General features: G+C 36.3%; 1 protein-coding gene across 2 annotated transcripts; it reads left to right on the forward strand.

Annotated features, from left to right (window-relative positions):
* The first annotated feature begins 255 nt into the window (after positions 1-255).
* On the forward strand, positions 256-6,275 carry LOC113295306 (copper-transporting ATPase RAN1-like). 2 transcript variants are annotated; one of them, XM_026543656.1, is made up of 9 exons: positions 256-726; positions 2,062-2,676; positions 2,761-3,190; positions 3,303-3,628; positions 3,797-3,855; positions 3,977-4,319; positions 4,559-4,759; positions 4,857-5,114; positions 5,513-6,275. In XM_026543656.1, exons 1-9 carry the CDS (start codon positions 400-402, stop codon positions 5,987-5,989), a joined length of 3,036 nt encoding a protein of 1,011 aa, XP_026399441.1. In that variant the 5' UTR covers positions 256-399; the 3' UTR covers positions 5,990-6,275. The 2 variants fall into 2 exon arrangements, with proteins under 2 accessions (XP_026399441.1, XP_026399446.1); XM_026543661.1 differs by lacking the exon at positions 256-726 and adding an exon at positions 1,223-1,379.
* Positions 6,276-15,276: the final 9,001 nt, after the last annotated feature.

Raw genomic sequence — 15,276 nt, forward strand, 5'->3', positions numbered from 1 at the left:
GATTGGAAAACATGACTGCTCAACAGTCAAGCTTGTACGATTGATCGAAGAATGCTTCCACTGTTTCAAAAACGTAAATACGGTACGTAGAGAAAATTCTTTCTAGAAGGGATTTGGAGGAACATCAAGGTGTGTATAATAATTAATAGGGTGAAATGTCCAAAATGACCACGAAAGGCAGTAGATGCATTATAAAAGAAATCTTTTTTAAAATAAAATAAATTAATTAAAAAAAAATGAGAAAAAAAAAGTGTTAAATCGCATCGGAAAAGTCTCCCCTCCATTCTTATAGTAGTCCATCCTGTCCTGTATGCAGCTGTTGGTGAGCTTCGTTGTCTCTCCCTCTATCTTTATAATTCTCGGCTGTTCATTCCAAATTCTTTATTCTTCTTCTTAGGGATGGCGCCGAGTCTCAGAGACCTTCAACTAACTTCAATATCAGGTCACCGGAATACTTCATCAACGGCTGTTGTTGTTGCCGCAGAAGATTCTGATGACCTTGAAGATGTTAGATTATTAGATTCTTATGACAGAGATGATTATAACAATGTTGAAGAAGAAGAAGAAGGGATGAAAAGAATACAGGTTCGAGTAAGTGGTATGACATGTGCAGCTTGTTCAAATTCAGTCGAATCTGCTCTTCTCGGTATTCATGGTGTTCTTAAAGCTTCTGTTGCTTTGCTTCAAAACAGGGCTGATATTGTTTTTGATCCTAAAATTGTCCAGGTTGGTAATTACCAAAATTGAAATTGTTTGTTTATTTTATTTCTTTCGCTAGTTAGGGTGATTAAAATTGAATTTTAAGCAGTGTTTATTAATTCTATGAAATATTGTGATGATGATTTGGGTAATTTTAATGTTTTAGGTTTGTTTTATTTCATTTATTGATTTAAGATTTAATTAATTGCTGTAAGATCATCAACCCTGTGTTGTTGTTTTTTGTTTTTTTGTTAACTTTTTTCCTTCAAGATTTTACTATCAAGTTTGGTAGCTCTAAACCTTGGTTGTTTTAATCACGAGCCTTTCTGCTAGAAGGTCTTGGCTTAGGTGGTTATATTAACACGATCGAATGTCTTAGTACCTAAATTGGTGGTTTTACCTAATTATTTTGAGAGGTTAGTAGTCAGTGGTGAAAGAAACATCTGAACTTATGAAAAGTGTGGCTTGTTCTAAAGGCTCGAATATCTCCCAAGGTTGCTTGTTAATATTTGAGAAATCAGAACGGAGTGGAGGAGCAAAGAGGGAAAGGGTTTTCTAGTGCTTGATAGAAGAAGAATACATTGGTGCATTAAATCTTTTGTAGCTGCATTGAAATGGAAAATTTGAAGCAATTAGATTAGAAACAGTTAACTTGCTATTTACCTCTTATCCAGTCTATGGTAGGGTTATGATATTTGCTGGATATGAAGGATTTGTTGTAAACTAGAAATTCTCAATTAAAACAAATGGTGTCATGTTTAACGTTGAATCTTCACCGTTAATATTTTCCTACTGTTACTTTGTCTTCTCTGTCATCTACCGGAAAAATTATTGCTAGTACATATGCAGAAGTTCTCAAACAACCAGGACACTGCAGTTCTTGGTTTACCGTTTCTATAGATGTTATGTCAACCATTTACTTCTTTCTCCGTGTCTCTCGTATTCAGAATCTTGTTTTATTCTTAAGAAGAACATTAAGTCATTCATGTGATTACAAAATGATTCTTAGGTGTAAATCCGCGCTTTGTGTCACAGATTTAAATCTCCAAATGATCTGCTTTCTGGTTGTGTTGGAGAGGCTTTTGATTAGCTTCGAATGTCTATGCTCATTTGAAGTCGATAATTTGGTTTTTGAAACTATAGATAAGTTGTTTTTGACTAACAGTAAAAGAAAGTCACCTCTTTGTATGTTACACATTAAACAACTTCTTTGTCTGTCGTAAGCTCCATTGCCTCTCAGAATACTTATCACTCATTTAATGAAAGATTATGGCCAAATTATCGGGCACATTAGGAGGACTAATGATCGAACTTTTCTTTTTTTCTTCTATTAATTTACAATTGATATGTTGGTGAGTGCAGGATGAAGATATAAAGGGTGCAATTGAAGATGCAGGCTTTGATGCTGAGATCCTTCAGGAATCGATATCTATTAGTTTGAAGTCACAAGAGACCTTAACTGGACAGTTCAGAATAGGTGGCATGACATGTGCAGCATGCGTGAACTCTGTCGAAAGTATTTTAAGAGAGTTACCGGGTGTTAAAAGAGCAGTGGTTGCCTTGGCGACCTCTTTAGGGGAGGTTGAATATGATTCAGCATTCATTAATAAGGATGCTATCATAGAGGCGATTGAAGATGCTGGTTTTGAAGCTTCTTTTGTTCAGAGCAGCGAACAGGATAAGATCTTATTGACAGTATCCGGAATCTCCAGTGAAATTGATGCACAGCTTGTGGAAAGCATAGTTGGCAACATGAAAGGGGTCAGAGCCTTCCGTCTTGACAGGATTCTCTTAGATTTAGAAGTCCTCTTTGATCCTGAAGTCATAGGTTCAAGATCCGTGGTTGATGGAATTGTTGCTGGAGGCAATGGAAGATTTAAAGTAAATGTCAGAAACCCTTACACAACAATAAAGTCAGGTGGCACAGAAGAATCTTCAAATATGTTTAGGCTTTTCACCTCCAGTCTGTGTTTAAGCGTGAGTGATGTTTATTTTAGTTCATATAGTTCCATTTAATCTTCTCCCCCGTAATAACTGTTTGAAGTCATTCTGTTGCCACAGATCCCAGTCTTTCTCATACGTGTTCTCTGTCCCCGCGTACCTTTTCTTTACTCTTGGATACTATGGAGATGTGGTCCCTTTCTAATGGGTGATTGGTTAAAGTGGGCGTTGGTGACAATCGTACAGTTTGTTATTGGGAAACGATTCTATGTCGCAGCAGCCAGGGCACTGCGGAATAGGTCAACAAACATGGATGTTTTGGTCGCCCTGGGGACTTCAGCCTCTTACTTCTACTCTGTTGGGGCACTATTATATGGTGCTTTAACTGGTTTCTGGTCTACGACATATTTTGAGACAAGTGCGATGCTTATAACATTTGTGCTGCTGGGAAAGTATTTGGAAATTCTTGCAAAGGGTAAGACATCTGATGCTATCAAAAAGTTAGTAGAACTTACACCTGCAACGGCAATGCTAGTTATCAAAGATGCAGGTATGTTTTAATGATTTTCTATTCTTATCACTTCTATTTTTCTCGTCGAGGGACTTCCTTCCCCCCTCCATCCTAGTCATGATCACTGCTACTAAATGCTTAGTTATTGCAGGAGGGAATCTTGTTGAAGAAAGGGAAATAGACGCATTGCTAATACAGCCAGGAGACATATTAAAAGTTCTTCCTGGTTCGAAAGTTCCTGCTGATGGCTTTGTTGTTTGGGGTTCAAGTTATGTTGATGAGAGTATGGTTACTGGTGAATCGTTACCCATTCTGAAGGAGATAAACTCGTCAGTAATAGGAGGTACTATTAATTTACACGGTGCTCTTCACATACAAGCCACAAAAGTCGGGTCTAATACTGTTTTGAGCCAAATTATTTGTCTGGTTGAGACAGCCCAAATGTCCAAAGCTCCTGTTCAGAAATTTGCTGACTTTGTAAGTATCAATGAAACAGTTACTTATGGTGCTTACTTTTATACAGATTTAATCTATGAAATGGCTCATGCTTTTTTTTTTTTTTGCTTTATCTTCTACAATTTTTAAGTAGTGCTGTAACTGTAATTATGTTCCTTGCTATTCTGATTATCTCCATGTCTCATGCAGGTTGCTAGCATTTTTGTCCCCACAGTTGTCGCATTGTCATTCTTGACATTGGTTAGTTGGTGAGTAACTATGATCTCAATTATTATGGTTTTTTAGCCAAAAAATGAATAGTTAGATTCTAGTGCGGTTTGTTTGGCTATTCAGCTGATAACCTTTTCGACCCTCCTGATACTGTTGCAGGTATATCTTTGGAGCATTAGGAGCATACCCAGATGACTGGTTACCTGAAAATGGCAATCATTTTGTCTTTGCCCTCATGTTTTCAATATCAGTTGTAGTCATTGCATGCCCTTGTGCACTTGGACTGGCAACACCAACTGCTGTGATGGTTGCAACAGGTGTTGGTGCCAACAATGGTGTCCTTATAAAAGGAGGAGATGCTTTGGAAAGGGCTCAGATGGTCAAGTATGTGGTGTTCGATAAAACAGGTACCCTTACACAAGGAAGGGCCACCGTTTCACAAGTAAAAGTATTTTCAGGAATGGATCGTGGGGAATTCCTTACTTTGGTTGCATCTGCAGAGGTAATTTCAGATTTGCTGGGATTTTTTTCCGAATTGTTTTACTTGATTCCTCCATGTTCCTGATTAAGCGGAACTTCTAACCCATGCCATTCTGCACTCTGTCACTCAAACTCATCAGCTGAATGGCAACACAGTAATGGACTTCAATTCCAACCACTGTTGCATACACATAAACCTCAATTATTTTATGAGCCATTGACTAACTTACATTTGGTTTGTTCTTTTGTCGTATTTTTTAGGCTAGCAGTGAGCATCCACTGGCCAAAGCTATCGTGGACTATGCACGGCATTTTCATTTCTTTGATGATCCTTCTGCGGCGAAGGACTCAAAAAGTCTGAAGAAAGAATCTAAGCCGTCTGGTTGGCTTCTTGATGTGCATGACTTCTCTGCTTTGCCCGGTAGAGGTGTACAATGCTTTATAAGTGGGCAAAGGGTTTTGGTAAGTCAATTAAAAAGATCGTATTTCATGCAACGGATCAAAATAGGTGATTCATCATGGTTTCTCTTCCTCATACTAGATTTTGTATTATGAACAGGTAGGTAACAGGAAGCTGTTGACTGAAAGTGGGGTCACCATATCAACTGAAGTTGAAAGATTCGTTGTCGAGTTAGAAGAAAGTGCAAAAACGGGGATACTTGTGGCATATGATGAAACTCTTATTGGAGTTTTAGGAGTAGCGGATCCCCTGAAGAGAGAAGCAGCTGTAGTCATCGAAGGACTAATGAAAATGGGTGTCAAACCTATAATGGTTACAGGGGATAATCTGAGAACAGCAATGGCTGTTGCTAAAGAGGTTTGTATTATTGTTATTGTGTTTTCTGTTTTGAGAATATCCCTCAAACATGAACAAATCATAGTTTGTTAAGCTAGTAATGTTGGTGCTGAGGCTCCTGAGGTTTAGGTTGAAGACTGTGTGGTAAGTTAGTAATTTATATAATGTAGTAGTGTCTTGTGACGCATGCTGAAATATGATTGGCAGTTGATGTTTATGTGGCAACATCAATCCCAGTCCTTCAGTTAAGCTCTCTAAAAATTCAGTCTTTCAAGATAGATAAAAGATCACCCCAACTTCCCCAATACACAGCTTGTATGAGACATGTAGATTTCCCTTGTCATGTAATTTTCATTTCAATCTTATTGTCATGTGTACTCAGATTGAGTTACAAGTAATCAAATTCTTGGAATTCGCAGGTTGGTATTGTTGATGTGAGAGCAGAGGTTTTGCCTGCAGGAAAAGCTGATGTCATCCGTTCATTTCAAAAGGATGGTAGTATTGTTGCAATGGTCGGTGATGGTATCAACGACTCCCCTGCCCTAGCAGCCGCTGATGTTGGAATGGCAATTGGTGCAGGGACAGATATTGCCATAGAGGCAGCAGATTATGTACTGATGAGAAATAACCTCGAGGATGTAATCACAGCCATCGATTTATCAAGGCAGACCTTCTTCCGTATACGATTGAATTACATATTTGCTATGGCATACAATGTAATTGCAATTCCAGTCGCAGCTGGAGTTTTCTTCCCACTCGTTAGGATTACGTTGCCACCGTGGGTAGCTGGAGCATGCATGGCTCTCTCATCTGTAAGTGTAGTTTGCTCATCTTTGCTTTTGAGGAGATACAAAAAACCTAGGCTTACCACTATATTAGAAATAACTGTAGAATAGATGTAACCACGTGTGAACCTAAAAATTAAAAAAAAAGAAAAGAAAAAGAAAGCGACAGGATAGACGGTTTTGTCTTGATTTTCTCTTCTGTACATCAATGATGTGTCTTTCTGTATCCTTAATGTGTAGTTCGTATCTTCCATATGCATGGTGATGCAGTTTTTTTTCTTCTCCAATTCCATGTATATTTTATGTTCCCATGTTCTTCCTCGTCTGTCACGTAGGGAATGAAATAATCAAGAAAAGAGTATAAGAAAAAAAATCAAATAAGAAATTTTTTTCTGTATGTTGGTTTTCTATAGTTGATTGCATTTTTTATCCTTGCTCTTCTCTTGTGTATTTTTCTATTTGGAGAAAATATTTTAGAAAAGGGTGAAAAACAGAGTACATACATCCCTCAAAACTTTGAGCAAAGGGGACAAACACAGCCTCAAAACTTTGAGCAGAGGGGACAACACAACCTCAAAATAACCAGTACAAGCACCCAAATTAACAAAATGATGATACACTGGGATCCCAAAACCCATGTTAATATTAGGAATCAGGGCTGCCCATGGTTTGCTTTTCTATCCGAACTGGTCCAAACCGACAAAAAGACTCAGAAATCAAGAGACTGAAATATCCAAAAATCAAGAAACCTAAAAACCGAAAAAACCGATTCTAGGTGGTTGGTTTTGGTTTGATGTCACAAAAGAACCAAATATCCAAGAAAACCAAACTAAAAAAGAAATCGAGAGTTATAACCAAAAAAATCGACAAAAACCATAATAATATGTAGCGAACTTTCCATCACAATATAATATATATTCACTTCAATGAATAATCAAAAATGTATCTAATGTTGAATTATATATTTATAATAAGTAAAGAAATTATAGTTCAAAATATATCTAATTTTGATGATTTGCTTTACAATTTTGATTTATGAGTTAAAAATGAAAGTCTATTAAAAAAACCAAAAAATCTAGAAAAACCAAAAAGACCAGTGGGACGATTCTGGTTTCATATATTCTAAATCAAGCATGGTCTGGTTTGGTTTTTGGTTTCTTATAAGAGATATTGGTTGGGTCATTGGGTTTGGCAGAAAACCAAACCACACCGAACCATGGGCAGACCTATTAGGAATAGTCGGTCTTCTTTGACTTGACCTCTGACTTAGTAATTGCCAGGCTGAGTTGCACAGACGCGGACACGACAAAATTATCAAAAAACTAGGACGTGGACACGTATATACATATTTTATTTATATATACAGTCATGTATTTATATAACAAAGTCAAGCGTTTCGATCCTAAAAATTAGAAAATGATGCTACATGTATATAAATTTCAAAAGAAAAGAAGAGATCGTATGTTTATACACACTGAATGTCAAGCAATCAATAACTATTAAACACATGGCACAATCAAAATGCATTATTAGAACAACACATGCCCAACCAAGGATATACGTGATGTCATTTCCAGTTACAAAACCCTAATAAAGACCTAAATGATTGATCTCAATATTTGTCTTTCTTCATTTAGTTAATGATGGTAAAAAAAAGGAAGAAATTTAAATGAAAATGAAAAAACAAACTTGCAAACCCGAGTCATCAGTGGGTCCAAATCAAACGCGCGCAGGACGCGCACATTGATGTGTCAGACACGCGTCGTGTCAGTGTCCCACGTGCGTCATGTGTCCGACGCGGACACAGCTCGAAAAATGCAGCGTCCGTGCAACCCAAACGCCAGATGTTTTGTTATCAATTGTTTGCTTTCTCTCTCCGTATAAATACTGTCCGTAAGATTCCATCTGAATTATTCTCTTTTGTAATACACTTAATACTTTTCGCTACATTGTATCTCTTCTCATGGTATCAGATTGGTGATCAATTCGTTCAACAAATTTTTCATCGATTAAACATTCAACTCAATTCAATATGTTTTCCCAATTGATCAAAATCACTGAATGGGTAGGTCGCTCAATATCTCTCTGGCCGATTTAATATTTTCAATATCAATTCAATATTTTTCATCATTCTCAGATTCGTTTCTTCTATACAATTTTTTGATTTTCTTGATATTTTTCTTCAATGGAAAATACAAGAAGCATGTCAAAAAACAACAACAATTTCAATCACTATCCATGGTGTTCAACAAATAATTCTGCCACAAATAACTTTTATGTTGCTCAATCTTCTTCTCTGAATTTCACTTTACCTTTCACAAATATTTCTAACTTTGTTTCGATCAAGTTGGCTAAATATGAATAAATTACTTGTTGTGGATAGATTAATATGAATAAATCTTGATTGCAACAGATCTTTTTGGCTATGTTGATGGCAAAATACAAGAACCGCCAAAAAGGTACGTAATTGCTGATGGAGTAGTTAAATCTAACCATAAATGGATCTATTGGCGAGAACTTGATCGCTGGTTAGTTGTTTGAAGGTTCCGTTTCCTGAGACTGTTTCCGGAGATGTTCTTGGTTTTTCTTAAGCTCGAGAAATTTGGGAATTTCTTGATACAAGTGTCAGAGGTCAATTTCTTGCTCGTAGAAACTAAGGATTCAATTAATATATTTTAGAAAGAACTTGACAATTCTGGTGTATTTCATAATTTCAAGGTGATTGATGGCTCTCTTGCAACAATTGGTGAAAATGTGAATAATCTGATTTGACAATGTAAATTCTTAATGGTTTAGAAAGAGCATATGATAATTTTGAGATGTCTACACAAAATCATTAAAAACCTTTCACTTTTATTGAAATCAAACCAAGATTGCTAAGCCATGAACATTGGTTAATTGATCAAGCTCAGGATAGTTATATGGTTTTTGACTCCTAGTATCCATCTTCCTTCTATGGTAGAAATGTTAATAACTACGGTGGTGGTGATAAGAGTAGATCTAAGACAAACAATTAGAATACTTCTAATTTCAAGAATATTCAGTTTCATCATGGCGTTAGCTCTGGCCCTGGATCTGGTATTCTGGTTCAAGTGGTGGTTCTGCATCTGGATCAAGTGGTGGTTCTGGATATTCAAGAAATTCTGGTACATGGAGATCTAATATTGACTGGTTTCAAGTTGAATGTCAATTCTGCAGACGTTTTGGTCATTTTGCAAGTAGATGTTACTAAAGAGATGCTCCAGATAGGACAACCCTTCTTAGAATGCTAACGTAGCTTCTGTTAAGCATGCCTTTTCTGGATTTATTGTTGCTGAAGCTGTTGCATGTGATGATCCTTCATCTTCTGGTGCACATAAGCTTTCTGATTTATGTGCCACTATACATATGACTGGTGATTTCAGAAAAATCTTCTTATGCTAGCATAAACAAGGTGGAAGTTGGTAAAACGGTGTGTTACTTGTTCCGGAAATTAAACAAAACCTTATATATTTTGCTAGATTTACTAATGGTAACAACTGTTACTTTAGATTTGATGCCTATTGATATGAAATTAGAGATTTGCAGAGTGATATGCTTTTGTCTCAAGGTGCTACCGTAAACAATCTTTATCCAATATATCATTTACCCACTCTTCATTCTATTCGTTTTTATTTAGTAACTTATTTGACTTCTTCTCCTTTCACTTGACATGATAGATTAGGTCATCATAAGATTATTCAAATTTTGCATAACTTTAAAAGAAATTTTGATAAACTCTTCACCATCTACTTCATTATGTGATCCATGTCATCTTATTAAAAGTAAGAGATTATCATTTTCACTTTCACTGTCACAGTCATCACAACCATTAGTTTTGATTCATTGTGATGTATAGGGGTGCACCCCATGTCGATTCTTTATTAGGATACAAATATTATGTTATTTTTGTAGATGACTTTAGTCGATATCACTGGAATGTATCTTTAGTCTGATGCCAGACAATGTTATTCTCATTTTAAGAATTCAACTAAAAATTCTTGTTCAACAAATTTTATTTTTCTTTTCAAACTGATTCTGATTTTGGTTTGGTCCGTGGTCAACTTAAGAGTTTTATTAACTCCCATGATATATCATTCGAGTTTCTTGTCCCAAAACTCCTGAACATAATGATCTCGGTGAACGAAATCATCGATACGTTACTGAGATGGGTAACGCTCTTATGTTTAGAGCTTCATGTTGTAAAAAATTTTGGTATGATACTTCGAGTTGGTGAAGTGGGACCTGGACAAGCAGAATTTAACGGAGGAACAAGTGTTGGATAGAAATATGTGGAGAGCAGCGATCCATGTGGAAGACGTATGATTCATGTACTTGGATTGAGTTGTCCTTGTTAACTACAACATGTTCACGCACAGTGTGTCCACTCGGAATGATTTATCTCGGGTGCTCGTGCTTCTCTTGTCCTCTTTGGACTGAGTTGCAAGTTCTAGTCGAGACGGTTATTGACCGATGGACAATTCGTGTTGGCGTATGAGTGGTGTTTCGTTCCTGTGTGCATGTTGGCTCCCCACCCCTAGCGGTGAACAACAAGCCCGATTACATATTCAGTCTCGCTTCGTGTTCCCATTTGGTTCTTATATTTCCTACTTATCGAGAAGGTATAGATGGTGTCCCCCGTTTGTTGTTGTATTTCATCTATTGTTGGTAAAATAGATCTTTCACACACAGCGTGTCCGTTTGGAACGATTTGTATATGGTGCTCGTGCTTCCCTTGCTCTAAATGGATTGGATTTCTTGTTTTACTGGAAAAAGTTGTCTCTTGATGGAAAATACGTGTTGGCGTATGAGTGGTGTTTGGTTTTCGTGTACTGGTTGGCTCACTGATCGGAGCGGCGAACGTCAAGGCCGATTACCTCTTAAGCCCCGTCCCATGTCCTCCTTCAGGAAAGACACTCTTGGTTCTTGTGCCTATATATCGAAAAGGTATCAATTATTGTCCCTTGAAATTGTGAACATGTCAAACTATCCTGGAATATTGCGAAGCGGAGGACTCCTCCCCGTAGCTATGCAGACATCATGGTCGTGAAAGGGGGGAATCCCCCTGTATCCCTGCAGCACAGGAAGGGATGTGGGTATATCCGCCTAATGGTTATAAATGCGTAATTCCACTGATGGGGTGACTACTCCATCCTTTGTACCAAAAACGAACTCGACACAGAACGTTCCAAGGATTTTCCCTTGTCTCTGTGCAGGTTGTCTAGGCAGGCAAGCCGGCGTAAAAACTTAGCCATACATTTATGAGATAATATCTCTATCCCTACCCTGACTGGATCCGGACAAAAAGGCTTTCGGTTTTCGGCTTTTCTGATAAGTACTTTCTTTAACAGGACTTCTACAAAAGTTTTAGATTTTAAATCTCAATTCTGAAATTTTGTTGCTCTCCTAATTACTTTTTTACAAAAACTTTTGATAATGTTTGTTATCTATTCTTGGGTCATTTTAGAGTTGATAAAACTCTTTCCTAAATCCGTGAGAAGTATTTTTTTTAGCCATATAGTCCTTTACATAAGGGCTATAAGTTTTAAAATCTTGTTGAAAAGACGAGGGTACCCATATTCACAACAATCTTTTAAATATAAACTTATAAGTCTGGTTTCTTAAGTGATCGTGTATGGACAGAGTCGAGATAATACAACTTAAGTCATATACCTTGTGTGATTTTTTATGGACGAGTTTGAAACAATACGACAACAAGATATTTACTTGACAATAGATACGGTAATAGCCGATTGACTATTATAATCAATGTCAAGTAATTCGTATTAACGTACAAAGTAAATAAAAATTATAATGCGGAATACAAAGTAAATGACACAGCAAGATTTTGTTAACGAAGAAATCGCAAATGCAGAAAAATCCTGGGACCTAGTCCAGTTTTGAATACTCTCAGAATTAAGTTGTTATACAAAATCTAATACCAACTTCATATAGTTGAAACCAAGTAGACTACCCTTAGTTACTTAGTTTCCTCAGTATCCCCGCGCCTTCGACTTCTAGAGTGATGCGCGTAAATCACCAATCCTTTTGATCGTGTTCCAAACAGTAACGGATTAAGCTGTTTGGTAACCACTCTATGAATCTTGGTAATAAGATATTATGAGTCGTTGACAAAGGCTCTTTCGTCTAAACTAATAAAATCCTTTGTCTGGTTAAATCAACCTAAACTTTGATTACCGAAATAACCAAATTTAGATTTGCAATCAATCAATATAGAAATCAAAGAATAACTATAAGGTGATTCTGATCTCACGCAACTAGCCAATCAAATCTATCAAAGATAAACACGATTCTAGTTGGATCCCAACCGATCAAGGTTTGTGCACAAAGTTCACAAGATACGATAAGAAAAACTTCACCGTCTTCAAATCTTCGTTTATCTTCAATAATAATGTGCACAACACGACTTGAATCTTCTTATGATCAATCACACACAGAACGGAGTCTGTTAACAATATATTATTACAAGATGCCATTAGATCCGGAAATGGTTCCAAAGATCCCATCGATACTTTGATCTAGTTTGAGTGATCCTTATATCAGAAGGGAAGGTTCTGAAGAATAAACAAACTAGGTGCAATCAAAGTTTCAACAGCCGATAGTCAATCGAATAAATAATCGAAAACTAAAATAACAATGCAATTATCTAGTTTCCCACCAACGGTACCCGTAGACCTTCTTGATCCCACAAAAGTCTTTAAACGAGCGGTTGTAAGTGATTTCACCTAATTAGGGTACTTTCCTCTATGGATAGATGGATCCACCATAAAAAAACAAGAATGAAGTTTTCCTGGCTCTTATGATAGTTTTCAAGACATGCAAACGCAAGTATTTACAGACCAAGGTTGTTTGGACAACAAGGAAATTCCAAAACCGAAAATATTTTCAAGATACTAACATTTAAATACCTAATTTCAGTTTTCCTATTTCCAATTAATTACCAAAACATATTTCCGAAGACTCCTTTAGAAAACTTCTATTATTAATCTAGCAGATTAACTAATAATATTTTCCAGAGGATATGCTTTAATTGTTGGTAATTAAAACATATATTATGAAAATCATAATTAAATGCTTTTCAATTTTTCGGTATGTGATCACCTTAAGTATCAAAGAATATCTTTGAACAATTAATGATAAGAGTTATGTACATGTTCAAATAATATTGACATCTAGAAGTTTCTCAGCAAACCCTAATTCCAAGCTTCACACAAAACATAAAGAGATATGTGAATATTGAAAACTCGGTTTTTCTCCTTGGGATCGATTCTACCATGATTCACAATATAAGTTGTGATTGATTATATTGTGCTTCCCAAACTAGGTTGTGACCGGTTACACCTTTCTTCCCAGAGATAGCTTGTTATCGGTTACATCTTACTTCCCGAGTTAGCTTGTGATCGGTTACACCTTGGTTCCCAAAGTAACTTGTGTCTGAATATAACTAACTTCCCAAATTAGCTTGTGATCGGTTATACCTTGCTTCCAAAAGGTATCTTGTGACCGATTACAACATGCTACATAGTATAGGCTATGATCGGTTATACCTCGAATCTCAACAAGTTAAGATAGGTTCTACCTTGTCATCTTGTATTGGTCATTCAAAAGATATTCAATAAAGAACCTGACCAATCATGATTTCCTTTCGATCATGAAACAAGTTCATATGTGTACTTCCTTTAAACAAATATTATAAAATATTATTTTCTAGTGTGAAATCATACCTATATCTTACACAGAATCAAGTAACTAAATACAAAGATTATGTTGATGTCGTATTTACAAAGTTCCAAAAGATAAGTGTTTATATTAGTTGTTCAATAAGTTCCTTGATACTTTGATCATAATGATATGACCAGGTCTAACCACTAGAGTATTATATATACAGCTTCACATGTTATGTTTTCAAATATAATCCGACTTCAAAGATAAGTTAGGAATGGAAACAAGATCAAGTCAATATTACGAACCTCTAGTGGAAGGATGATGTCCTCTTTTTAGTCGTTACTTCTTCTTGTTAGAGCACTTTTCGGTCGAACTCGCATGCATTGCTATCTCAAGCATGTTTTCAATGTTAGTGATCAAAACTATAAGTCTTGATTTCTAGTCTACTATAGCTAAGTATCGGACTAGGATAGAAAGTGTAGTTGAGCCCAAGAACTCCATGGTGATCATCATACAAGACGAAGAACTACTCAAGGAACTGGTGGAACTTCATCGACTAAAAGGTATGTGGAGACTTGATCTTATCTATCACTCAAAATTCTATCTACTATATCTCCTATCTTGAGACAAAAGTCGTTTTGCTATGTAGACTTTGATTATACACATTTGCTATTTCGAGCCGAGTTTATCTCGCTTATCTATTTCTCGAAATATGTGTTGGTAAGCTTTCGCTTTGGCCAAGTTCATCTTTACCTAGTGACAAAAGTCATGTTAAGTTTCAATTGCTTGAAAATGGCTTTGACGAAAGATAGTTTGTGAACAACAACTATATAACGTCCTCTAAGAATGTTTCAATGATTGAAATGAAAGTTTAGATTATATAACCATTGTTGGATATAAGCATTGTGTGGAAACACATACATGTATAAGTCCTTATTCCTTGAACCAAAGTATGCGTACTTTGCTTCTCAGGAAAACCGGAACAGAGTCTGCGTACTGTCGGAGGTTCTCTTCCCGAGAAAATCTGCTGGAGTTTGTGAACTATTTATAAACTTATTCCGGGTACTTAAGTCCGCGTACCTAGTCCGCGTACTTAGGTTGGTTATTTTCTAAAAACGATTATTCGTGAACTTATACTTATATTAACTAAGGAATGCAAGTTTGCAAACCGTGGCAATAAAGTTCATGAATCGATTCGAGTGAATCAAATCGTTTTTTCTTCAATTGTGTCTTGTATACTTCTATAAGATCTAAGCAATTGAACAACTCTTTAACTAGTTCATTTGAGTCAGTTGAACTAGTTATGGTAAAGAAGAATATGGTTGATATTAAAGTGCTCATATGGCTAACCTTTTGGTTAACTACTGTTGAACCAACGGATGTACATGTTTGGGTATGATTACACAAACCTAAAACGTGTATTTCATTTGTGTGTAACAAGCTAAGTTTCGATCTAACGGTTGAAAGATATTATCTTGAATCTAATCAGGTTTTCATCTAACGGTGAATATTGAATGCTTTGTTACTAAGCTAACATTGATTGCAAACCCTGATTTGAAAGACTATATAAGGGAGAACTCTAGCAACTGGGAAACCTAATCCCCACACCTCCTGTGTGATACTAGTTGTATCATATAGAGTCGATTCTCCTTTAGCCTTAGGTTTCTACCGAGACCCTGTAGGTTAACGACTTG

Source organism: Papaver somniferum, chromosome 1, assembly GCF_003573695.1.
Source record: "Papaver somniferum cultivar HN1 chromosome 1, ASM357369v1, whole genome shotgun sequence".
In the NCBI taxonomy this organism is placed as follows: domain Eukaryota; kingdom Viridiplantae; phylum Streptophyta; class Magnoliopsida; order Ranunculales; family Papaveraceae; genus Papaver; species Papaver somniferum.

What these genes read in the sequence shown, in the direction of transcription:
- LOC113295306 (XM_026543656.1), top strand. Translation starts at nt 400, where the DNA reads ATGGCGCCGAGTCTCAGAGACCTTCAACTAACTTCAATATCAGGTCAC. An exon ending in TTCTTGACATTGGTTAGTTG is followed by an intron (nt 3,856 to 3,976) that starts GTGAGTAACTAT and finishes ATACTGTTGCAG; the next exon opens with GTATATCTTTGGAGCATTAG. An exon ending in CTTTGGTTGCATCTGCAGAG is followed by an intron (nt 4,320 to 4,558) that starts GTAATTTCAGAT and finishes CGTATTTTTTAG; the next exon opens with GCTAGCAGTGAGCATCCACT.